Below are 26194 nucleotides of genomic sequence, written 5' to 3' on the forward strand. Positions count from 1 at the left end.
TGATTTTTTCAAAACAAATTAGATTACGAAAATATTATTACTTAACTTAACACTATTTAAAGCTTTTAAAAACAAATGAAATATCCAAAATATAATGATAACTTAACATAACAGTTTTGTGAGTTTTTCAAACAAATTAAATTATGAAAATATAATGACTCAACTTATCAGTTGTTTGAGATCCATTCATTTTTATTTAGGAAAACCAGCATATCCACATTTTTTGGCTTTAGTGAACTTCGTTTTTCACTCACTATTAAACCTGCTTTGCTGAACATACGCTCACTTTCAGTTGACGTAGCCGGTACGCAGAGATATTTTTTTGAGCTCATCTTCAATGGCTCATCAGTCGAGATCTGAAAAAAGTTTAGTATTAATTATAATGCTAGATTTTATATAGCATGAATTACCTTCCAGTAGTCTAAAGGGTTTAAACTAGAGTTTATATTTTCCATGTTGAAGTATTGACGAAGGGTCAAAATCGAATCAACTCGGGAATTACGAATTTTTTGAGTTTTGTTTTTTTCCAAAAAATTAAGAAGTGGAGTTTTATCGCATAGTGGTGTTGGCAGGCTAGATATATTTGGAGGGTGATTTTCTTTGTAAAGTGGCGAAAGTTCATTTTCTAAAAATTTTTCGGCTTCTATAGAGTTTGTATTTGAAAAAAAACCCTCCTTTTTAAAACGCGGATCCAGTAATGTCGACAAACGAGTCACAGTTCTTTTTTCATATGGCAGTAGTCTTTGCCGTATGCCTTCCATTAGCAAGTTGCATACGTTACGGCCATCATCAGTTTCTAGTCGATCTTTGATTTCACTCAAATTATGTAAAAGTCCGCTAACCAATGGTATAATTAGCGAAACTGTTACATTAGAGCTGGATGATGTTTGTACCGTCGCATCCTCGAATAGTGAAAGAACCTGCTTTAAATCTTCCAGAACAGATAGCTCATCAACTGATAGAGGTAGTATTGCTTTCGGAGTATCTAACAGGACTTTAGCAATAGCTGACTTTGTGGCCAAAATGCGCTCAATCATGTAGAAAGCACTATTCCACCTTGTAGGGCACTCCTGTTTTAGACTATATGGCTTCATTGGTTCCTGGGCTTGCTTAAATTTTGCATACGCTATTGAGCTGCTCTTGAAAAACGAAACTATGCTTTTGCACTTTCCCATAATTGTCTTAATATTTTCAAGGGAAAAACAGCTTTGGACAATTAAATTAATGCAATGAGCAAAGCAAGGCACGTTTCGCTTTTGTAGAATCTCACATGCTTTTACAACGTTCCTCGCGTTGTCTGTAACAATTGCGCTGACTTTGTCAATAACTTGCCATTCCACAAGGACTTCGCGCAAAGAATTTGCAATATTTTGCGACGTGTGGTTGGTTTCGTCAATGAGATTTTTGGTTGACAAAACAGCTGCTTTTAGCTCAAAGTTGTCATTGATGAAATGGCAAGTGACTGTCATATAACTTTCGTTAGCCCGTGACGTCCAGCAATCTGTTGTTATAGCGCAATAGTCCACTCGGTCCAGAATACAGTGTAATTTGTCTTTCATATTTGTGTAAAAGTCTTGCATGCATGTGTTTCTCAATTTGTTACGAGAAGGCAGCTCGTAGCGAGGATCCAATGTACTGACAAAATTACGAAATCCTTTGTTTTCAACAACTGAGAACGGTCGCATGTCGGAGCATATATAGTGCATTAGTGAGCTATCAAGACTCTTTTTCCTAGCGGAAGATGCTTCGTATTTTTTTTCAATGAAGGACAAAATAGACCCTGAAGATTTCGGAAGCTCGCTAACAGTTAATCCTGCATGCATCCGTTTCAGGTGTCCAGCCAAATTAGTGGTATTGCCACATGTTATATATGTTTTTCCACACTGAATGCATTTAGCTGAACTGCCATCCTTTGATTTGTTAAAAAATTGCCATACAGCTGACTGACCGTACCTTGTTCTTTTTGCTGGGTTTTCTTCTTCCACCTCCTTTGAGCTCGTCTTTGAAACTGCAAAAAAAAAAAACAAAAAATAATTTGTAGTATTATATATATGTATGTATGTACAAGTACTCTTATACACCTAGTCATCACTTTGCGTTGGGTATACGTTCCCAAAAAGTACGACTCAAAGCGACGTCTAGGTGTAGATATTTTGTATTAACAATACGCACTCAGCTACATACATAAAACGATAATCTTACCTTTGCCACTAGAACTTTCTACAAACCGCTCCATTTCAATCACTGCCTGCCAACACCAAAAGCCTAAAATTTAATAATTTTCATATTAAAATGGTATACTTAATCAGTTTTTTTAATGTAGAAAAGTTTTTTAATGCATAAAAGTTTCTTACTTACCACTTTCGTTCCACGTGCAATTACTAAGTGATGGTACAAAATTTGCGAAAACATCGAACATCGGTTTACGAACATCGATGTTTCATTTTCAAATTGAAACATCGATACATCGATATAACATCGATATTCCGCCCAGCTCTATTGCAGGGTGCTAAGCATGGAAGTCAACAGAGAGAAAATTCGGATAATTTTACAGTTTTTCTTTGATAAAGGCGAAAATGCAAACCAGACCGCCGAAATTGGGAACGATGTTTATGGTGTCGATACTGTAAATGCTAATTACGAGCAATTTTGGTTTTGTCAATTCCGTTCAGACATTTTTAATATTAAAGATGTATCTTGCACAGGCAGATCTGTCGTCGAAAATGTTGATAAAATTACAGAAATAATCAAAATTGGCCGGCTTATTAGTAGCCGTAGCACCGCCCAGGAGCTATAGATCGACTATAAAACAGTTTTAAATCACTTGCGCAAAATAAGAAATAAAAATAATGGAGTTCTTTATCTCCAAACTAGTATTTTATTTTATTATTACTTTTGAAAAAACTCTTTCAGCTCCGACACTTGTACCAACCAGCTGCGTCGGATTCAGGCATAACAACGTTACGAGTTCCGAGAGAAGGCTACGGCAACGCGGATTGAACACATCGACTCTGCAACTCGTAGCAGAGTCGGACGTAGGACTTCAGCATTAAGGTGTACAAGTAACCATATTTGAATGCTTAGATTCACATAAGCCACACAAGAAAGTATTTTTAATGTAATGATGTTTATTTATAAAAATTATACTTAACATTCTTCTTATGCATTCCTTTAAAGAACATTCTAAAAAATGTAGAATTACCTTACAACTACTATTACAGTATTATTACATAATTAATGTTTAGTTTACAAGTAAGAGCTATTGTATTTTGAGCATATCACTTAAATCTAACCGTGAACAATGTTTTGTTTTTTGTTTTACAGTCCAATCCACTTAACTAATTACCTGTGTGCAGGCATACGTTTATGCTTATGTTTCGTGTTAATTTACATTCGTTTCAAATAGACACATTTTCACATAGTAGAATTCGTTGAGCAGTCGTTTTAAACTTTATAAAATACATATACATATGCCTCCTCAAATGGATAATAAATAACCGAAGAATTTGGCACCGCATTTTTTAGTTTTTTTTTTGTTTTTTTCAGTTTTCCACTTTCAAAATTTGGACACTAATTGTTTTTCACATGCTTTTAATATTTGGCTACACATGTAGGTATGTATGTATACGAGAATTTAGTTAGCTTATGCATACACATACACAATCGCGGTCATGGAAATTACATTCCACAGTAGTTGTGTTGAGTTGCTATCTAAATCGAAAATATATTTGTTAGATTTTAAAAACACAAATGCACGCGTGCAACAATACATAAATATTTATTCCTGACGCTCCGTAGTGAAGCGTATGGCCACAATAAACTTAAGTAAATTTTTAGTCTATAACTAACCAATAACGTTTCAATGAAAATGAATATTTTTCGTAGGCTTCGGCACTTTTGAATAATTATTGTTTTTGAAACTATGCAACTTTAGATGAATAACTATATTTACCCTGAACATTAGGACATAACATTTTTTAATTTTAAATAAAAACAAAATTCTTATGCTAAGTAATATTTAGAAATTAATTAAAAGAGATTCAAAGTTGCTTACAAATTGTCTTTGGAAATAAATTCGAATATAAAGCTTTTGCCATATTTTAGTGCGTGTAGGTATGTCAGGTGCTGCGTATTTGTAAATGAAAGCGAAAGCAATGAGCAGTTTGATTTTCTTATGCGTTTAAAGATTTTTCGTTTAACTTCTAGGTAATATCTTTAATTTTAGACTCTAAATGAAAGAAATCGCAAAGTTATTATGATTGAGTCGCATTGCAAGCAGAAGGTTTGGTGGTATAGTCTTTGAAAGAAATAATAAAATAAAGCTGAATTTAAAGTTGTTAATTTATTTTAGCCTGGGTTTGTTGTGCAAGAGATTTCATTCCGTTTGATTTTTTATCTTCATTGAATTTTTCGATAATGCTTTTGATGCAAGTAAATGTTTTGAAAATGCGTTTTGTAGGCTTACGAGTATTGATATTGCTTTAATAATGAAATGATTCGAAAAATGATGAGTAAACGAAAATGGTAAAGGTGTACATTTGGTAATTGTTAAGATTATTGATCACAGTTTTTATGCAAATAACTTTTTTGCAATTTATATTTTTTTTATTTTTTATTTTATTTTTTTTTGCTATGAATGTCTTTTAATGTTTTGAATTTTGACCTAATACGAGATGCAAATGTAAAGGCGTATTACAGTGTACTCTCTCTTAAAAGGACACTTAAGGAACTGAAAATTTTTTCCACTTATGGGAGGTGTCCGCTTATGAGAAAAGTGTAAAAAAAACTCAAGGATTTGTGGTATGTACTGAAAAAAATGTTCGCTTAGAGCTACAATTAGTGGTGCTGTAGCCATAACGCCATAGCCAACATTACACCATTTGACGATTAGTCATGCCGCAACTATAAACAGCCGATATTGAAGTAGAGTTAATGGCAACATTTAAATTTTGTCAAAACAAAAACAAGGATAATTTTCCACTAAAATAAATAATTGGCGCGTACACTTCTGTTAGGTGTTTGGCCGAGCTCCTCCTCCTATTTGTGGTGTGCGTCTTGATGTTGTTCCACAAATGGAGGGACCTACAGTTTCAAGCCCACTGAGGAGCTTTTTCATGGCAGAAATATACTCGGAGGTTTGCCATTGCCTGCCGAGGGGCGACCGCTATTAGAAAAATGTTTTTATTAATTTTGCTTTCACCGAGATTCGAACCAACGACCTCTCTGTGAATTCCGAATGGTAATCACGCACCAACCCATTCGGCTACGGCGGCCGCCTCATTCGGCTACTTTTCCACTAAGTCATTTAATTTTTCGTCGTTAAATTCTAATACTCAAATTTTTATCGGAAATACCAAAACAAATGTAAAGTAAAGCTGCTTACGCGAAAAATCTAAATTAAATAGATACCTACAGCAACGGTTATGGTTACGGCGTTATGGTGCGCCACCTATAATCGTTTACAGTGATGCCTATATGTCTGATTTTGGCTAAAGTGCAATATCACTAATCGCAGCTTAAGAGAGCTGTCCGTTAGGAGAGCGTACACTGTATATGTATATTCGGTTGAATTTCACTTGCAACTTATTTTCAATAAAATTTCAAAGTATATACATCTGCAAAAAGAGTAGCTAAAACATACCTAGGTGAAATAGGTGAATATATCATGTAATTTGTTACACTTTCTTATGAAGCAATTAACCGGGTTGTGACCGCGACTGTGTAAGAAACACTTTGGGAGCCCCAACTACTTATTAGTCAATGAGTATGTAGCAATACATATACTTATCTTATTAATTATTAATGTCTATTACTATAATCTCTTAGTTTTCCAAATAAAAGGCATCTCAACATATCAATAATAATCGCTTTCCGCTTTCCAAAGCTTTGTTCACACCCAAAGTGGGCCAATAGTATCTGTTATAATTTGCTTTATATCTTCTCTGTCCATGTCACTGAACACTATTAATAATTCAACAATTGTACGCGAGGAGTTACTTGCACGACATTCCCACAAATTGAGAATCTGCTCGGTCGGCGAAGGCTTTGTAGCAAAATATGCTATGTAATGATCAGTGCCGAGCTTTTTCGCCAACAAACGCCAATCTTTTTCATCTTGACGCGGTGGGTCCAGAGCAGCGCAAATAAGTCGCTTGCACGTTCGTGGCAGATAGACACTACTCAAGCTATTCGTCTCATTCACATAACTGCTATCACGATCAATCGAGACAATTGCTTGCTGATGGTCGAATGTGTGCGTTGTTACATCGGTTTGCGGAAAACGTTCATTTGAAATAACGAACGCATGCACTTGCCTTTCGCTACTCTCCAAACCACTCTGCTCGAAATCCACCTCAAATATCAGCGGAGAGTTTAGCGATCGTTTTATACTAAACTCGCAGTGCAAAATTGAATTATTATTAAGTATGTGATTGTAGGGTATCATCTGTTCATAGTCATTGTGCTCTTTGATGTCCCACGAACTGGACCCTGTATTACGAACACGAATAACTAAATCGCAAGTATTTAAGTGAAAATCAAAAGATTCACTTTCACCCATAATTGTACCGCCAAGTTTAGTTTCAATATTCGTGCAAATGTCTTTACTATTAGGAAAGTCCTTTACGACATATATTCGAAGGCTACAGTTTGAGTTGCTTGGCGTTAGCTGACTAAAAGCAATAAGCCGCATTTTAATAGAAGCTTGGTGATTGTTGTGCACTTTCGGCTCAGCGACGACTGCGAAACGTCCCAATTGTTCGGTCATGATGAACAAATGGCTATCTTCCAAGTGTACGAAAACTGGGGTATTTATAGTTTCTTCTCCAACCGCGATTATTTTCCGCCAATTTGAATTGATGTCATAATGATCGTTATCGGCGTGGTATATGTTCACATTCCATTGCCGGGGATCCACCAGACAGTGCGGCAGTTTTACTATAACTGGTTTCTGGAAGCTATAGTTTCGCGGTGAGCAGTAGATGATTGTGCTGCATACAAACAAAGGCTCAGCGCAGGGTATGGATATTCGAGCGCTTTCGTCGCTCAGTAGAATCAAGGACATATGCTTCTTTTGATTTTTGCCGATGGCAAACTCTGGAACATGCAGCATTATTTCTCCTTTATAAAGGCTCAAACTACCTCCACAATTATTAAAAATTTCAGTTGCAACATTTTTGGAGACGGAAGGTATTGAAATTTTGCCGGTTATATCGTAAGTAGAATTTGCTGTAATGAAAGAATTTATTTTAGTAATTATATGTAGAAATGTAATTCGATTTTAAATACAGTTATGAACTAAATTTTCAAAAATCTAGTATCTATTGTTGTTTATCCATATTTCCAAGGACCGTTTTTTCATCTAAAAAATTGAGTGCGCTTTGCTAACCGAGATGAAAAATTGTTTCTCACTCACATTTGACTCTATTCGTGTTTTGGAGCTTGGACTTTGTGGAATCATTTGACAGTTTATAACGTATCTTATTGCAAAATATAGTAGACTTCAAGCTTGGCGTGTACTTGGTAAACAATTTGTGACAAATATACTTTTATTTATTTATTTTATTTTAATTAATAACTTTGTTTTATTTTATTTATATTTTTTTATTTTATTTTAGAAATTTAGCCTTCATAAAATTGTATCAAGAAACAAAAATAAAATTTTATATAGACAAAAAAAATACTATAAACAAAAAATTAATTAAAGGTGATAAAAAATTAGGAGCAAAATTAATTCGTTTACAACTTTATTTATTTATTTTATTCTAGAAATTTAGCTTTCATAAAATTGTATAAAAAACCAAAAATTTTTATAGAAAAAAATGTATTTATTTATTTTAATTAATTACTAAAGTAAAGAGCAAACTTTATTCATTTACAGTTTCATTTATATATTTATTTCATTTTAGAAACTTTAGCTTTCATAAAATATTTTTTTTTTATAAAAAAATAAGAACAAAATTATTAATTTAAAGCTTTATTTATTTGTTTTATTTTAGAAACTTAACTTAATAAAATTGTATAAAAAAAATAAATTATATAAAAAAATATTAAAAACAAAAAATTAATAAAATTTTATATGAAACAATAAGGAGCAAATCAATTCATTTACAACTTTATTTATTTATTTTATTTAAAAAATTAGGCTTTCTCAAAATTGTATAAAAAACAAAAATAAAATTAAAAAAAAAAAATTATTACAAAACAAAAAATTAATAAAATTGTATAAAAAATAGGGAGCAAATCATTCATTTAAAGCTTTACTTATTTGTTTAATTTTAGAAAATTGTATAAAAAAAAAAACAATAATTTAATTTTATAAAAAATATTAAAAACAAAAATTTAATAAAATTTTATATGCAACAATAAGGAACAAAATCAATTCATTTACAACTTTATTTATTTATTTTATTTTGGAAATTTAGCTTTCATAAATATAATAAAAAAACAAACATAAAATGTTATATAAAAAAACTATTTAAAAAAATTAATGAAATTTTATAAAAAAAAAAAAATAAAGAGCAAAACTAACTAATTTACTTTATTTATTTTGTTTTAAAAATTAAGTTCTCATAAAATTGTATATCAATTTTATATAAAAGAACGAATTATTAAAAACAAAACATTAATAAAATTTTATAAAAAAATTAATTCACTTACAATTTTATTCATTTATTTTATTTTTAAATTCGGCTTTCATAAGATTGTATAAAAAACTTATTATAAAAAAATTATTAATAACAAAAAACTAGTAAAACTGACCAAAATTAAGTTATTTACAGATTTTTCTTAAAAGATACGTGTGTATGCTCAAAAAATTTAACTCTTCATTTATTTTTTAGTCAAATATGTAAGTATCGAGATTTAACTGCTTTCAACGTTTCAAGAACATTCCATCTGCAACGCATCTTATTGATCTGCTCGTTTCGAGGTGATCTAATATTTCACACTTTTTTTAACCCTTTACCGCAAACGGGCGCATATATGGTATTGGAGTTTTGATTTTATTTTATTTTCAGATTAAATATTATTAAATAATTCAAACTATTTTGATCCATTAACAAATATATTTAGCAATAATAAAACGCAAAATAATGTCTATGATTTTATGACATTTCGAAATAACCCCACTTTTTTGCAAGTGGGTGAAAAACAGAATAAAGTGCGAGTGATTCATTTTGAAAAAACGGTAACAAAGTAAAACGTAAGTACTTTTTGACAAAAAAAATAATTTCATGGAGCCGATGTACTAATTTTTTTCGAAGCATAATACTTTTTCCGCTTTTGAACTGTTTTCTATACATTACAGATAATTTTTATGTATGGTTCCGTAAAGAAAAGAACCAAAATATGAAACTTTTTCATTATTTTATGAATTTATAAGTGTTACACACGGTTTAAAAAACAATCGTAATTGCAGACAACAATCTGGTGCTTATTGGCCAACCGGTAATGTAACTGTAATGTCTAGAATTTCATCCAAATTTATCATTGAAATTCAAGGCATTGGACATCTAAAGATAATTAGCTCATCGCATTTGCACTGTACATTCGACCATATTATTCCCACGCGACAGCTTTTATTATTGTAGTCGGCTTCCAAACCCACTATGGGCATGAAACATCAAATGATAGAAAAGGTTTTGCAATATCGGCCGCCCCTCCATAGGAAATGACAGATATTTTTTATTTGTGTATTGTGTATTTGTACCATGAAAATGCTACTCATAAAAAAACCGTCTGCCGTCCGGAGGCGGCATAAAACCGTAGGTCCCTCCATTTGTAGAGAAATAATAAGACGCACACCAGAAATAGGAGAATGAGCTCGGCTAAACAACTAACGAAGGTTCCTGCTAAAATGATATTTTGACTTTTTGTCGGATTTTTAACGTTCAGCTTAGTTTCTTGAAGCATATTTTTAATAGCTGTCCAATATCAACGAGAAATACAAAACAAATACAGTGCCAGTGGCAAGCATTGAAGAAATCGCACCTAAGACCACTGAAATAGCAGCTTTCGTATAAAATCCGAATCATTCTATGTATTATAGTAGAACCAGCTTGCGTGGCAAACGGAATGACATATTTTCACAAGCTCATGCCCTTGTTTCAGCAAAAATATTGTACATGAAACTAAAGTTCGTTAGCTTGAACTGGCAAGTAAACAAGAAATCAGCGCTGACCTGAGATAACTGATTGTTTGTTGTTGTTTTTGGAGCAGTGGTGATACTCGTATATAATACAGCAAATGCTGTCAACATTCAACATCTAATACAGAGGTTTCATATTCAGAAATCTATAAATACCTATTGGCAAGGCTGAAGTAAAAAGCAGCAGAGCAAAATACTTAACACAATTACGAGATCCGTTGCTGTTGTTGTTATAACAGCAAAAAAAAAATGTTAATCATTTTTTAGGGAATGTTGTTGAAGTGACAGTCCTTGGCAGTCCTTTAAATCCAGCTTGTGCCGGTAACGAACAACCGACAGTCGTGGGAACTGTAAAGAGACTTAAACGCCTTTTTATTGAAAAGTGACGTAAAACCAAAAGGCTTAAGGGCAGAGATCGAGCTAAAAGCTAAATTTACTACTTATACTATAAATCAAATTTATATTTTTAATTTGTTTGAAATTTTATATAAAACTGGAATATTCTGTATATTCTTTACATCTTCCTTTAGTTCGCATGAATGTAAAAATACTTACAAGTATCTGCTGTGGAGGTATCTGGTGTATCAGTGACATACTCCGCACTTATTTCGTCTATTGGGTTGGTATAACTGTAAAATAATACAATTATTTATTTGCTGTATGAACTTGGTTTAAGTCATCAATTTACTTGGCAGATAAATTCGGTACGTCATAGTGATGTTCAGAAACTCCACAACTTATGATGTGATCATTGGACATAAATCTGTGATCCGAACTGGGGTAATCGTAATTGGCATTTGTGGTTTCAACATTGATTCCCTTCTTATTTATTCCTTGGACATAATCAGAGTTCATATCTGCAATAAAATATTAAAACAAGAAAATAGCAGCAAATAATCATTGCTTACTGGTTCTGGTCATATTATAATGGGAATTAATAGATAAATTTCGCCGTGCATAGTAAATCAGAGCGGCTCCAAATGCAATACAGACAGTAATAACGAACGCTAAGCCAAGATAAAGAGTCCAATCGAAGCCTTGAGATGGGAATTAGAAATAGAAAATGTTTTTTGTTTAATAATAAATAGGTTTTCGACAGTCTTACCATCCTTGCCAATTAGGCAATGCTCTCCACGACATTCGGCTGTTTGAATATCTTTGCCAGAACATTGAATCTTTCCGAACCCCAGTCCACCAACGCCGTTATTGTTAGTATTCGCTATGTTTACTGATAGCACTGAATCTTCAATGCTTTCAACACTCATATCGTCCGAAGCAGGAAAAACGCATCTTCGTCGGCGAAGTTGGATGCAGTCGGAAGAACACGAACTCCACTCACTCCACGGCGTCCATCTGCCTACTGAAAGTAAATATATTTCTTAGTATTTATTTTGAAAAGGCAAATGCATAAGGTCCAAAAACACGATCGACTACCGAACATAGGTGAGTACTCAAATGAACATAGAACTGTAAGAAATCTAAGATTCGCGAAGCTCAAGATATTTCAGTTTGCTCGGCATTCGTAGACAAGAGAGTTAAAAGAAAAGCTAATGTTTTACCAAAATAGCAGAATACAAATGTATATGGGTTGTTGCATGAACACTGCCGGAAATTAGAGATATTCCCTTAATTAGGGATATTTTCCTTCAAAACCAGGACAGACATCCGTTTTTATACATATCTATATTCCTCATTATTTTAGTGCAAGTGCAAATTTCTTAATCGATAATATAGAGTTATGTACCCCAAGAGTAGTCAGTGCGAAATTTGTGGCATGTATCTAAATATCGGCAGACTTCAGCAACTCTATAAATTATAAATTAGTAAAATCATAAACTTCGGAATTTATTCGCTTGCAAGGGATAAATAATTCGTTCCTAATTAATGCGGCTGCCGTAGCCGATTGTGTTGGTGCGTAACTACCATTCAGAAGTGTGTGTGGTAGATCGTTTTTTCTAATAGCGGCAAACCTCTGAGCGTATTCTGTCTCGAAAATGCTCCTCCATCTGCTGTTCGGAGTCGGTTTTAAACTGTAGGTCCCTCCATTTGTGGAATAACATCAGACGCACACCACAAATAGGAGGAGCTCGTTATATATATATAGTATAGTGGATAGATAGATTACTTCGAAGCTTGCACTTCGACCTCATGGTTGTTGTTGTTGTTATAGCAGCTTACTAAACACGAGGTGAGTGGGCTTACTCACACGTATTAGGTGAGTGGGCTTGATGGGGCATGTAAAAAGGTGGTTAGTATCGTACGCAGTGTCTTCGCATGCTAACATATGTTTTGTATGTCGGAGTCAATTCTGGATAGGTAGGAGTTTAGTCTGCTACAGTATCCAGAACGTAATTGTGCCAAGGTAGCGCGGGTCTCTCGGGGTAGCCGGACCTCTTCATCTGCTGTGGGTGGTGGTTGGATTCAGATTACGGCATTCAGAGGTGGGGAGTTTAGGTGGTTAGTGTTTTCCGATGGATGTCGTTGAGTGTACTCGTATGGCTAAACACTGTCCGGTCCAGTAGTTGTCGGTTAGTTTTGTCCTAGATCTCGGAGGAGATGCCTCCTCACGTGCCTGGGGGAGGCGGCTCTGGTTCAAGCAGGTGTCTAAATGAGTAATACCTACGGTAGCACCCGAGTAGAAACTGTTTGCTGAGCAGTTTGTTTTGCTCCTTGACAGGGAGCATCTGTGCCTCATTATGTAGGTGTTGTAGGGGGGCATCAGAAGGTATCCCATTACTTTCCTAATATCAGTGTTTTGCTATGTCTGGAGCTTTGTAAACTAACCCGGTCTAGTGCACCGACCTCGTGGTCTTTTGTGTCCTCTGCTCATCTCAGTATCTCATCCAGTACCATATAATTAATAACATTTAAAATTTTTAGCAGAATACTTACGTTTCTTACTTGATAAAGGATCATATCCGTCGGCTGTTACAATTTGCGTCTCTTCTATTTATTTCAGAAAAAGTGATAAGCAAAATTGTAAGAAAAAACTAAGTGAAAATAGTACCTGGACATGATATGCAATCAGCAGATTTTTGGACTTGTGCACCAGAGCAAAGAGAGCCGCCGTTCAAGGGAATCGGGTTATTACAAAAACGAACTCTTTTTCGACCCTGGCTTAATTTTCCGGAACATTTGCATTCCCTCCAAGGACTCCAGGAGCTCCATCCTCCGTTTACTAATAAAAATCAAATGGGTATTAGGTATAAAGGATTTAACTAAAAATTTGTGTAATTTAATTTCAAGCGCAAATTTACCGTAGACGATTAGAACTGCTGAGTCTGATATCCGTTTACCAGCAACATTTTCGGCACTGCAAGTGTAGTTTGCCATATCCTGCATATTAGAAACGCAAACGTTAGTAATTTGTTAAGCGTAATAACATTCATTTGGAGTATATAAAGTTTTTGGTACCTGTAAAGATACAATATCGAAAGTGATGGTAGTACCATCGATAGATATAGCAATTCCGTGATCGTTAGAAACTGTCAACGGATTATTGTTTTTGAACCATGTTATTTTTGGTTCGGGAAATGCACCAGGAGGATCACAATGTAATTCAGCTTTGGAACCAAGTTCAACCTTTAGGGAGGTGGGTGACGTAGTAAAATGCTTCCTAATATCTGAAAGTTCAAAAATAGTGCTAATGAATACATTGAATAGTTGATGTTTCGTATAACCTCACTGCAAAAACAAAGTCTAAATTATAAATCATATAAATAGTACGTTACATACACCACACCAGCATGACGCCATCAAGTGATTGAGCCAGCCGATTGATAGTGTATGCGCTGGCTGTGTAATTTTACCATCTGCTGGTGTAATGTCAAAACGAGTTTGATATTTTTATGATTGTGCTAGCATACGATGCACAATTGTGAATTTAGCTCACTGAAGAAAAATTTTTCAAGTAATTAACATCGCTCGATATGATTTCTAAAGAAACAAATTTCGCTACTGGTTTTTTTATTAATTTCTGCACTCAAACAAGCTTTTTCCTTTTCCTGATGATGAAAAACGGTTCACTAGACAAGGCTAGTTTAATGGGGCGGCAGCCCTAAGTCGGGGAAAACACGAGTCATTCCGGTAACGTAGAACCGGCTGCCATGGGAATGGTTTCCTTTTCCTAGCCTTCTTCGTTTCTCTTCTTTTTTTTTTTGGAATTTGAGATGTGTTTGGCGGGATTTTACATCCACAAAAAGCCAGGGTGTTCAACGTTTGGTATTGAAAAATACCTATTTTCGGTATGTAAAACTAAGTGCTCTGGTGCATCAAAGTTTTGAGAGTGAAATTATTTAAAAAGAAAGGTTGGCAGCACTAAGAAATGAAATAAAAGACTTAAAGACTTCATTGTTTTTAAATATGGAAACGAGGTCTGTGTATGAATCAAAAAAGCTGTAATTTGTTCTGATGTGATTAAGGAGTGGACAGTTAAAGATTCTGTGAACGTACGAGTTAATTTCACCGCACATACAAAGATCAGTGTTATCGGCCCCTATTTTGTGCAAATATACGCTGTCATAAGTACATCCTACTAGTATTCTATTTACCATTTTGATAATTTTGACATCAAAGGAAGCTTTATGAAACCAAGGTTTTGTCGGCAAGCAATCATGCAGTTTGGCAAAAAGGTTTGGTTTTTCTTCTGAGAATGAACGAAAGCCGTCATACCAATCCCTGAGTATTAAATTTCTTATAATTCTGAGTGCCTCTTCAAAAGTGAATTCTACGCTCAATATTGAGCCGTAGCAAACAGCTTTTTTTGCAATAGCATCGGCTCTTTCATTTATTGGAATACCAACATGTCCAGGCGTCCAAATCACCCGAACACTATCAAAACCGTATTCATTTACGTTTTGTTTAAAAAGAGTAACACAGCAGTTGTTGGAGCTCGCTTTCTTGAGCAGCAGACATGAACTCAGACTATCAGTAAAGATACAGATCTTACTCATTTTGCATTCTTTCGCAATATCTAAGGCCTTAAGCAAGGCCCACAATTCACCAAAAGTGGAGGAGGTTCGCATTTCTATTTTAAACAAATGCTCCGTGTTGTTTGTAACATTAAAAATGCCACACCCAACGGCATTAAGCTCAACAGACGCATCAGTTGCCAGAAGATCGACACCATCACGCTTGAGTTCATCGATTTTTTCAGCAAAAATAGCTTTAATTTCATGATTGGAAAATTTGCTTTTCGCTCTAGACAAGGAGTCATCTATCACCACCAAGTTTTCACAGTTTACAGTCATTAAATTTACATTGGTATTCACAAAAATCTCTTCAAATTTTTTGAAAACAAAGCTATAACTGGATTTAGCCTCTGCAGAGTTTTCAATCATTTTGTAAATGCTAGAGTTTGTTTGTTTTAATTTTACGATTTCTTTGGCAGTAAGCCAAAGAGATCTTTCAGTGGGTGGTAACTCATGGGCAACAGCATACAGCAAGGGAACTGGTGTAGCTGGAGGAACCCCTAAACTTCTCCTAAGGAAGCAATTTTGAAAGGTAGTAATCTTTCTGATCACAGTCTTATTTGCATGACCGGTAGTGGTCCTACAATACTCAATTTTTGATCTTATAAAGCTTCTATAGAACTTCATAGCAGTCTGAGGGTGTAACCCAGCCCTGACAGAAGTCAGCATCTTGAAAAAATTTAAATTGAAGGCCGATTCCTTGATTATCTGATCATAGTGCGTTCCTAGGGTCAGTGATGAGCTTATTACACGGCCAAGGAACTTAATACTTTTTGTCTGTTTAATCATCACACTGCCAAAATTATTGTTCAGAGTTTTACGGTTTCCCTTTGCAACATACATCAGGTTGCATTTCACAAGGTTGAATGACAGATTTAACGTATTTGCCACAAGATTAAACTCTCGAACTTTACTGTGGAGATTGGCCTCAGCCAAATCAAAATCTCTATGATATGAGGCAATAATAAAATCATCCGCAAATTGATAGATGGAGGTACAATTATCCTGAATATCGTGCAACTTAGCCGTATAGACATTAAAAAGTATAGGCGATAAACAGCTACCTTGGGGTAAGCCGTCATTTACAACAATCGAATCCGTACCAATTTTTAGGATTCTATTGGATAGGAAATTCGCAATCCAGGACGTATAATGACTCTCTATGCCTTTTTTTCTGAGTATATCAACTAACAGATTACCCCTTACACAGTTATAGGCATATTCTATATCCAAGGTAAGGAGTATAACCTTAAGACCTCTATTTTTCCATACAGCAATTTCATGTTGTAATTGATTGATGCACATAGCAGCCGATCTATCCTTCCTGTACGCAAAAGAGTTTCTGGGGAGGGCGCGACTCCCATCAAAGGCATCGGTTATTCTTAGCTTGAGCATTTGGTTAATTAACTTTAACATGACTGAAATCAGGGAAATAGGTCTAAAATTTTTGAAGTCTGTGAGGTCTTTATCTTTTTTTGGAATGAGAACAATCTTAATATATCTCCACGATTCTCTAATATTATTTGCAAGAAAAGCATCATTTAGCGTTGTTAAAAGGTTGCATAAGCTTTTGTCAGAGAGAGCGCGAATCATGTCGTATGTTATTCCATCACAGCCTCCTGCTGAGCGCCGTTTTTTGGCATTAAGCACCGTGACCACTTCATCATACTGAAAGGCTAGCCTGGATACAGGAGTTGTATTGGGTAGTTCCTGCCAGACAGCAGAGTTGGGTGGTACCTGTGATTTCAAATGCTTAAGGTACACATCATTATTGTCTGAGTTCCACTTAGAGTCTGCAGAGTATCCATTTACTCCTCTAAGGCATTTAACAAAATTCCACGCCTCTCTCGAATTTGAATTACAATTTAGCTCCGTTATTTTTTCCTCAAAATTTTCTTTTTTGCCCTCTTTCACTTCAGCTTGCCACACCTTCTTGCGTTGCAAAGCTACTTCCAAATTTTCCGGAGATGGGTAGTGTTTAGCTTTTTTGTAAGCAGCAACAAGTAGACGATAGGACTTGGCTATTCCCTCATTCCACCAAGCCTTTGGTTTGCATTTCTCAGACCAACGGAAGGTGGCAGCAGATATTTCTTCTTGAAGTTTATTTTCAATCATTTCAAAAGATGGATCAAAGGAAATATCCCCTAAGGCATTTAGAAGCTTCTTTTTGGCCAGAAATTTGGGATTGTTAATACTAACTTTGGAGAACTCTATTAGAATCGGGAAATGGTGGCTACCACCAAGCTGAAAAGGCAGAAGATTCCAAGTACAGTTGGTAGGAGCATTTGTGAAGGTTAGATCCAAAACCGACCCATTGGTCCTGTTTAGATCTCTTTTAAAAGTAAAACAAGAATTGTTCAGACACCAGAAATCGGATGAATTTACAAGTTCAACCAATTTCTTACCTCTGGGTGAATTTAAACTGTCACCCCATACAGTCGATCTGGCATTGAAATCCCCACAAATTAACACATTTCTAAAACCGTTTAGAAACTGAAACAACCTTTTGACTTCGGTCGCAAATTCATTTAAGTGTAGACTTGGAGGGAAGTAGACCGCACAAATTACAAAGTTTGGGTTTAAATTAACCGTCTTTGCAACAATTATATCCAGATTAGAAGCGAACGTTATGCTCCTGAATTGAATCAGTTTTTTCAGGGCTATGGCAACACCCCCATAGCCATCTGGTCTGTTTTTTCTAATCATATTAAAATTGATAAATTTTCTACATTTATTTTCATTGTACTCAAATATTTCACTAAGACAAACCACATCAACACGATTATTATTAATATAATAATCAATATTGTCTATATTTGTCTTCAATGATTGGCAATTATATTGCAGACATTTCATCTAATGAATCTACTGATGCCGAACCGCACTTAAAAAGTGCTACGTCTCGATTAGCCAAAATCTGATCCCTCATACCGCTCAGTTTGGTGACCTGGGCAAGGGTCTCAGTATCATTAAGTCTTACACAAGTAGCTTTAGCTATCTTCACTAGCTCCCATAACACCTTTTCTAGCTGGGTAGTAATTTGATAGTCTTGTCTTTCAAAGACTGGAACCACACGAGGTTTGGTATTTTTGTTCAAGACCTTATCAGGCTTGACAGAAGGCTGTTTGGGAATTGCACCCTTCTTGACAACTGAGCTATATTTCTTTTTTGTCAAGGAACGATTTATGACTTCATTAGAGTCGATCATGTTGTCGTTCTCAACCAGTACCGGAAAATCCGTATCTTCAACATCTAAGACATCGAAGCGGTTGTTGCTTTTGGGAAAGAAAGTATTTAGCACCTCTTTACGAGATAACTTTTTTACGGTTTTCAATTTATTGATTTCATTTTCCTTCTTCCATACTGGACACTTCTCCCTATCTGAATATTTATGGTCGTTACCTTTGCATAGAATGCATTGACTTATTTTGCAGGGCGATATACAAACTTCCGTATTACCACAGAGCAAGCAGCGTTTAGTACTTTTACAGCCTTTTTGTGTGTGTCCTAATCTTCCACAGTTGTAGCATTGTCTAACAGATGGAAAGTAATGTTCTACTTGAAAATTTGTATACTCAAGCTTGACTTCCTTAGGTAGGCTGTTGCCCAAAAATCCCAGCTTAACTGAGAAGGTTGGGAGAAATTTGCTTGAATCCTCCGGATCACGTCTAAGAAAACGTTGAACGAAGTTTACCTTGCTAGCAGACTTTATATCTCTCATGATTTCCTCATTGGAGAGGTAAAGAGCAACTCCTCGAATTACGCCATATGTTTCAAAAGCCGTTCTGGGAATGAAAGGCTTTAGCTTCATTTTTAAGATGTCATTATTAGTGACAAAACTGTTTGCCGATTTGGGATTGCAGAAGAATACCTTATATAAGGTGATCGTTTCTCTTCAAGGTAATAGTAGTGAGAGCTGCCGATTTTCTCCGCGCACTTTTGGTAAACAATTAATACAATACAAGTCTGCTGGTGCAGTATGTGGATCGCACAATATCTTAATGGCGCCAGCATAAAGATCCGAAAATGGTTTGGCGAATGCTGCTGGAGTGACAGTCATTGGCCGGATACAAATCCGGGTCGTTCCGGTAACGTAGTACCGAATGTTATGGGAACGACACTGCTTCTACATACTTAATGCAAAAACAAAAAGAACTTACATGCAATACTTATAGTAGCTGCTTGACTTTTAGCAACACCACGTGACGACCAAGCTTGACATTCACACTTGAAAGGACCCTTGCCAAAATATTCATCTACCAAATCGCGGTGTATGGTAGCAGTTACTTCTTCCACGTGAACACCAGTATGAGGGTCGACATGCTTGTCATGCGTTGACGGCGGAGGCTGAGAACTACCACTGCATTTGAAGAGTAACTAAATTAAATAAATATTTTTCATTAATTATGCGTTAATTTGTTGAGAAATATCATGGGAGACTACCTGGAGTGCATGCGCCGCTTTGCACTTGAGAACCGCCGGTCGATTCTTTATGACATAAACATTTTCTGGTTCGGTTAAAAATATTGGCAAAGCGTTGCCAGATTCAGCTGTATTAAGTTTCGACAATATGGTACCAGATGACCGCTCTTCATATTCCACATTTTCGTATTTGGGTAATTCATCGTTGTTATTGGTCGTATTAATATCTTCATAAGCGCGTATCTCACTCTGTGCTTGGCTAGTAGACTCTATAACTACTTTTTCTTTTCGATGTATAGGCTCCGTAACATGTGTTGGCCTCTCGTTGCCTTGGAATGTTATATCAGATTCTATTGAAAACTCTACATTTTCCCGATCGAAACCACTGTCGAAAACGCGTGATGATTTGGGCAGCACTACCTCTGAATTATTTAAAGAGCCATTTTCCTGGTTTCTTAAATATTTATTAAACTTTTCTGTTAGAGGCAAGTTGTGATTGCGCTGCTCGGGGATTAAGTCAGTGGCGTGTTGTAGATTTGCCACTACCACAATCTTAAAACCCAATAAGAAAGCGATGAGTATATCACACTTTCTGAGTTTTATCATTATTAATTTGATTCAGATCCACTTCTTCAAACGCCAATTTTTTCCGCAAAGTAAATAAATTTCAAAATCTGGAATTATAAACGTTCATATGAATGCATGTACATGAAAAACTGTATATGAAAAACTACGTTTAATAGAATAGTAGATTGGTAGAGTGTTTTATAGTAGTGTGGAGAGAATACAGAAGGTGGCGACGTCCTGCTCATGCAATAAACAAATAAAAACCTGAAATTTGAAAAATCTGTAGTAGAAAAATGTAAAAGAAAAGAAAGTAACATACGTAAGTGCACAGGTTAGATCACAGTAAAATTTGTAATTATCTTTTTTCACCTTTTTTGAAATGCGCGCCATAAAAACTTGTTGCTCTAAGAGAGGTACATAAATATCCCAAAAATTACATGAACGCAAAACTTGTAAAACATCCTAAATATACCGCGATCTGAGCGTAAATAAACACTTTCTTATGCTACTTTGTTTTCATTTAAACCTTTCCCTACAGATATTTAAAAATTCTAATTTTATTGTTTTTAAACAGCCGTTTTTCTTACTGGTAAATTCTTACAAGCAAAAAATTATGCAGTAAACTTACAATTTCTCCTCAAAATGAAATGCTACTTTGTGCTCTCAATTTCTCCTTTCTTGCCAGTTTTTTTGGATAAAAAAACACTAATGCGTGATAGTTAGTAACAATTGGTACAAACTATCGCATGCAAGAACACTTATATTGCGTTCAAAATCATTCAACGCTCACTCATTTTGTATCATGAATAAGCAGACGCCCATCTTCTTTCCTAATACATATATGTACATATGTATGTATGTATGTATGTAGATGTGTATAAGTTATTTTCAATTGTGCAGGAAATATTGCAATTAATAAAACAACAATTACAGATACATATTCATACATACGCATATAAATACCTAGTCACAAATAATTTATTCAAGTCATACACAAGCCTTTCCAGATAAGTTAATAAGTGTACGTAGAAATACAAGTATTCAAGCATACTATATTTATATACATAGGTATGTATGTATGCATGTAGGTTTATACAGAAACATATAGGAGCCGATGCGAGTGTGGCCTTTCTTACATGTAGGATACACATTCATGCATTCAGCGGCTATGATCGCGGCTTGAATGTAAACTTCGAATGTAAAAACTAAAAGGCACTTTTAAAACTACTAATTGCTTATAAAAAATGCAAAAAGAAACCCTCCCAATGCAAATGCTTTGTGAAAGCAGTAGTAGAGGCTCAGCTTAAATGAACCTTTCGACTAAAGATGTTCATCTATTAAACGCCAGCAATCGCCGGCCACTATTAGGCCCAGGTTTTCAGCGCTAGTTTAACTATGGTTAATTTTTAAACTGACTTCAAGCCACCAAAATTGGGCGTTTAAACTTAGTTAAGACTGCTTAAGTGTAAGATTGGTTGAAATGACACTTTGAAAAAGCGAAAGCCGCGTAAGTGATCCACTTGCCTCAACTTTATTCTTATTTGCCCTGGAGGAGATTACGTGGATGTGTGGTAAATGCCTGAACGGCACTAAAATGGTGAAATCATCGCAAATTCTAACATTCGCGGATGGCATCGTTCTAATATGCTGGAGTACTGCAGCTTTGAAAAAGGATTTTCTAAAGCTTGAGAACGCAGCCAGAAGCCTCAGCCTCCGCATAAACGAATCGAAAAAAAAATGTTTATGCACTGGTAAAGTTCCAAATGAATGTAAACCTGCCACGATAATCGACACTTTTGAGCAGCTGGAATCGTTCAAATATCTTGGATCTATCATCTCTTCGAGATGCGAATGGCGGATTAAGAAAATCTTAATATATTTGAGCAAAAAATTTTACAGCACATCTTGAGTCGGTGCGAATAGATCACGCCAACTATCGTCTATGAATGATTAGCTCAGCTAAAGAACTTCCAAAGCGCCAACTATGATACATCAAGCTTCAGCATCTTAAGTGGGCTAGACATGTTCAGAGGATGAACCCAAACGAAATTGCAAAACAAAATCTACAATAGTAAGCTGTATGTGCCTTATAATAGGCAACGTCCAAGGAAAACCTGGATTGATAAAGTTAATGACGATGGCAACACCTTTGGACTGGAAAACTAGAGGGTGTCTGCAAGGGATCGCGATTCTTAGTCGAAGCCAAGCCAAGCTTCAACCAGGACAGGCACGCAAACATGTATGATGATGAAACTTAGTTTAACTGCAAAGCAGAGATAAACCTTCACCGACTTTTTACTCGCTGTTACTAGACACTATCGGAACCTAACCGAACTGCTAAATGGAATCTTGTGTAAATTTCTATTTTTAATCATACAAATTTGTGAAAAGGATTAGGAAATATTTTTAAATTAACAAATCTAAACTTATGAGAAATAATTAAACTTATTACTTATCTATTTCATTGGCAAATAGAAAAATTTGTCGATAGGGGTTCCAATCATTGGCATAAGTTGTATTAATGCGAAAAAGCAAAGCGATGATTTTATTAGCCGATCAAAAGTTCCAACAAAATTCGGAATATATGTATTTACCAAAGTTTGAGTGCCGGACGACAAATTAACCAGATGATTGCAGTTTATTTTGCTCAGTTTAATACTGGCCCATGGTACATTCATCGATTTTTTTTACCATTTTTTTGTTTTGGACCACAAAGTAGATAATTACTAATCCAATAATATCTAATTAGAACACATCATTTTTTTCTTTTTGAGGATATAAGTTTTTTTTTTTGTTTTGAAAAATATTTTGGTCTTTGCATATATGTACATATGTACATACATATACCTAATTATAGTGGTCTCTAACAGTTATTAGGGACTGCTGACGGAATTGCTGAAAATTGGGTAAGCTTGTAGGTTACAAATCTCAGATTTCTTTTTTTAGGGCAATATCTTTATTCTTTCGGTTAGACAAGCTGCAATATTATTTATAATTTTAGTTTCATTTATTATTAAATTATTGAAAATTACTTATATATTTAAATATTAATTTTAATTTAATATTATTAAATATTACTTTATATTTGTATTGCCTTTTAGATCATTTTAATGTTATTTTTGCATCTCCATTTGAACAAACTTTAAAATTTAGTCAAATATTTTTTATAAAATACCGTTATTTTCATTGCTAATAATTTGAACATAACTGCTGTCGGGTTCAGTATAATGCGACATGGCAAATTTTAGACAAAGTACGGGAACAACCTTTATAAATCCAAATATTCCAGAAATAAGATTTTTGCGATTATTTGCCTTCAAATACTGTGGAGGAGTAGCCGTAATTTGGCCGATGAGGGTTCTTTCTTTGAGTTCTTTACAAAAAAACAGCGAGGGCCTCTTTGTAAAGCTTATCGAAACCATACATTACACTTATAAACCGTTTTCTTTGTTTTTTAATTACTTTATTATTTTTTGTGATACTTTTTATATCATACTTTTCAAGATAATCGCGCGGTTTCATTCAAAATTTTTTCCTTCGACGTTTTTTTCCCTAAAACATTGTTTATATTTTCAAAAATGTTTCTCAATTCTGAACCAAAGCAAAAAGTTCTGCAGATTTACAAACATCTTTCAGTAGTCGAACTGCATTATTATTTGCGGAATCTGGGAACACCAACTTTTGGCAAAATTACACAACTTTAAAATAAAATACTTAAAAACTATAAGCCATCAGAGGGTGCGGTTTTCAGTTTGAAGATGGGGATGCACCCCTCTACATCCTTTTTTCAAAGCGTGTTGCATTATACTAAACATTTCCCCATAACTGTATCAGCGTTTACCAAGTCATACCAAAATACATACATACATATGTACATACTTCTACTAATAAAGTTTAATCGTGCTTTTACATACAAGTGCAGATGCATGCACATAAATGAGTATAAAAAAATATCAAAGAAATGCATGCACTAACAATTCCTTTTAAAATCTATGCATATGGACATCTGCCTTTTCGAAGTATTTTATCCCTGTTAGTAGCGAGATTTGTCTTTCATTAGTAAAACATTTACAATTAAGTTATTTATTTACAAATATACGTTACAATATACGTACATACATACATATGTAAATGGTTTTCACCTTTTTGCAAGGCTTAGTTTAATAACAAATCTGCGATTTTCTGTGTTGTACCATTATACTACATTCCAAACTTACGGAAAACACGTCCCACACTAAGCAACAGTAGCGCGCCTTAGGAAATGTTTATTATCCATAAATTAAGGGTGCAGTCCGCATTGTGTTCGGTCTCGTTCGTGCTATCGGCATATACACAACACTATATACGTATTAAAATTCCACATGACACTATTGACTGTCTCGGAAAATTGCAGGACGTCACCTTTACATATTATGACCCGCACTTCCACACATTATATATTTTTTGTTCAAAATGTAGCTCGCCATCAACAAAAACTGATCCTTAAATTAAGCATTCAGGATTCCATTCATATGTCAAACGCAATATATATAGGCATCTGTATATGTATACGTATATGGGTTTTCCTTTGCAGTATTCGTGAGAAGAGGAAAATATACATACATACATATGTCTTTAACCAATATCTTTAAACCAAACACTAACTTTGCTTTTACATCAGTTTCGCAGCACTTTTGTCTCCACTTATTTATCAGTATTAAAAACGATCTACATTTTGAGAAGTAAGTCAATTTTAATTAGAAGTATTAATTTGACCATCAGCACCAATTAGATGTACACAAATTTGTGACAGGGAGAACAGGAGTTCCATCTGACTGACGTAACGTTTGCTATTGTGAGGAACAACAACAAACAAAACACAAACGTAACTTTAATACGTTTCTTACGAAGCGGAGTCGAAGTAGTCTACGCTATTATCGATAGTTTTGGAGAGTTTTTGATATATCAAATATATAAATAAACATTATATGGAGGGAAATTTTATTTTCTGCAATAGTATAAACTTTTAAATATTAAAGTTAAAAGCAATATTAAATATGCACGTAAAACTAATATTATATTTGTTGTCTGAATATTTCCAATGTACATATAAGTATGCCTTCCGATTAATGTAAGAAACATATACTATCGATAGAATTAACAATACAAACACATGAAAATGTAAAGGCCCGTATACATGTAACTTTCGCGTTGAGTTTGCATCAAAGTAGTAAGAAGAAAATACAAGGATAAGATATAGCTAATTTAATGGCGAAATCGGCTGCTAATAACAAATAGTTGGAGGAAATCCGTAAACGACGTTTACTGAGGTTTCGAAAACTTATGGCAACAATACGCATTCGAAATTCGATATTACATTTTATAATAAGTAATAAGAGAACACTCGTTTATGGACACACGCTTTTTTTGTTATATGAATGCATAGTTAATAATACCTAAAAAAATTTGATTATAATTATGTCTACAAACCAGTTTTCTTTGCCGGCATCCATTTTATTTAATTTTTACTTTTACGGTTATCTTTGCTTGCGTAAAAATTAACGATCTATTACACAGAAAACACAGAGTTGTATGCTAAAACGTATGGGTATTATCTAGGATTATATTATAATTTCATATTTTGGGTTTAAAATTAATTGTATGGAAAATCTCGGTTTTTATTTACGGACTGGGAGTTAACCACATCGGATCAGTCCAAAAGGGACATTTGACTATTTCGATTTATTTATGTTGCACGTCTGTCTGGTAATTAAAAATTTAGAAAATAATTTTTTTGAATGTGCCGAAAAACCTTAACTCGTACAAGTTCAAATAATCCTGTAAAGTCGTATTTATTTTAATTTAGTCGTTTTGATAAAATTCCTTCTGAACAGATGAAACTTTATAATGGAAAAGTCACTCGTACCGTGGCGCCCATTGTAATTCCTGCGTTATTTTTTTTACCGCATCTATTTGAATGCACCTTTATTCTAGTAGCCGTGTTCGATGAGTGCACGACAGTACAATATCTGACAATTGTCATAGCAGTTTATTGCGAACCCGCTAAACAAAGCATTGGAAGAATTAGCATGAAAGTAAAATGAAAGGA

General features: G+C 34.6%; 2 protein-coding genes across 7 annotated transcripts; both read right to left on the minus strand.

Annotated features, from left to right (window-relative positions):
• Window positions 1-32: 32 nt before the first annotated feature.
• On the minus strand, window positions 33-2471 carry LOC128866937 (E3 SUMO-protein ligase ZBED1-like). Its single transcript, XM_054107991.1, has 4 exons — window positions 2359-2471; window positions 2203-2265; window positions 411-2008; window positions 33-356 (listed from the first exon to the last, which is right to left on the minus strand). Exons 1-4 carry the CDS (start codon window positions 2417-2419, stop codon window positions 168-170), a joined length of 1911 nt encoding a protein of 636 aa, XP_053963966.1. The 5' UTR covers window positions 2420-2471; the 3' UTR covers window positions 33-167.
• An 830-nt stretch (window positions 2472-3301) lies between these two features.
• On the minus strand, window positions 3302-24942 carry LOC128866938 (netrin receptor unc-5). 6 transcript variants are annotated; one of them, XM_054107994.1, is made up of 13 exons: window positions 24751-24942; window positions 24324-24587; window positions 19561-20213; window positions 19278-19494; window positions 13562-13770; window positions 13405-13483; window positions 13155-13325; window positions 13040-13093; window positions 11253-11507; window positions 11056-11184; window positions 10836-11004; window positions 10703-10776; window positions 3302-7227 (listed from the first exon to the last, which is right to left on the minus strand). In XM_054107994.1, exons 3-13 carry the CDS (start codon window positions 20143-20145, stop codon window positions 5891-5893), a joined length of 3279 nt encoding a protein of 1092 aa, XP_053963969.1. In that variant the 5' UTR covers window positions 20146-20213; window positions 24324-24587; window positions 24751-24942; the 3' UTR covers window positions 3302-5890. The 6 variants fall into 6 exon arrangements, with proteins under 6 accessions (XP_053963969.1, XP_053963967.1, XP_053963971.1 ...); XM_054107992.1 differs by having other exon boundaries at window positions 24658-24942; XM_054107996.1 differs by lacking the exon at window positions 24324-24587.
• Between the last annotated feature and the right edge of the window lie 1252 nt (window positions 24943-26194).

The sequence above is a fragment of the Anastrepha ludens genome, chromosome 6 (assembly GCF_028408465.1).
Source record: "Anastrepha ludens isolate Willacy chromosome 6, idAnaLude1.1, whole genome shotgun sequence".
In the NCBI taxonomy this organism is placed as follows: domain Eukaryota; kingdom Metazoa; phylum Arthropoda; class Insecta; order Diptera; family Tephritidae; genus Anastrepha; species Anastrepha ludens.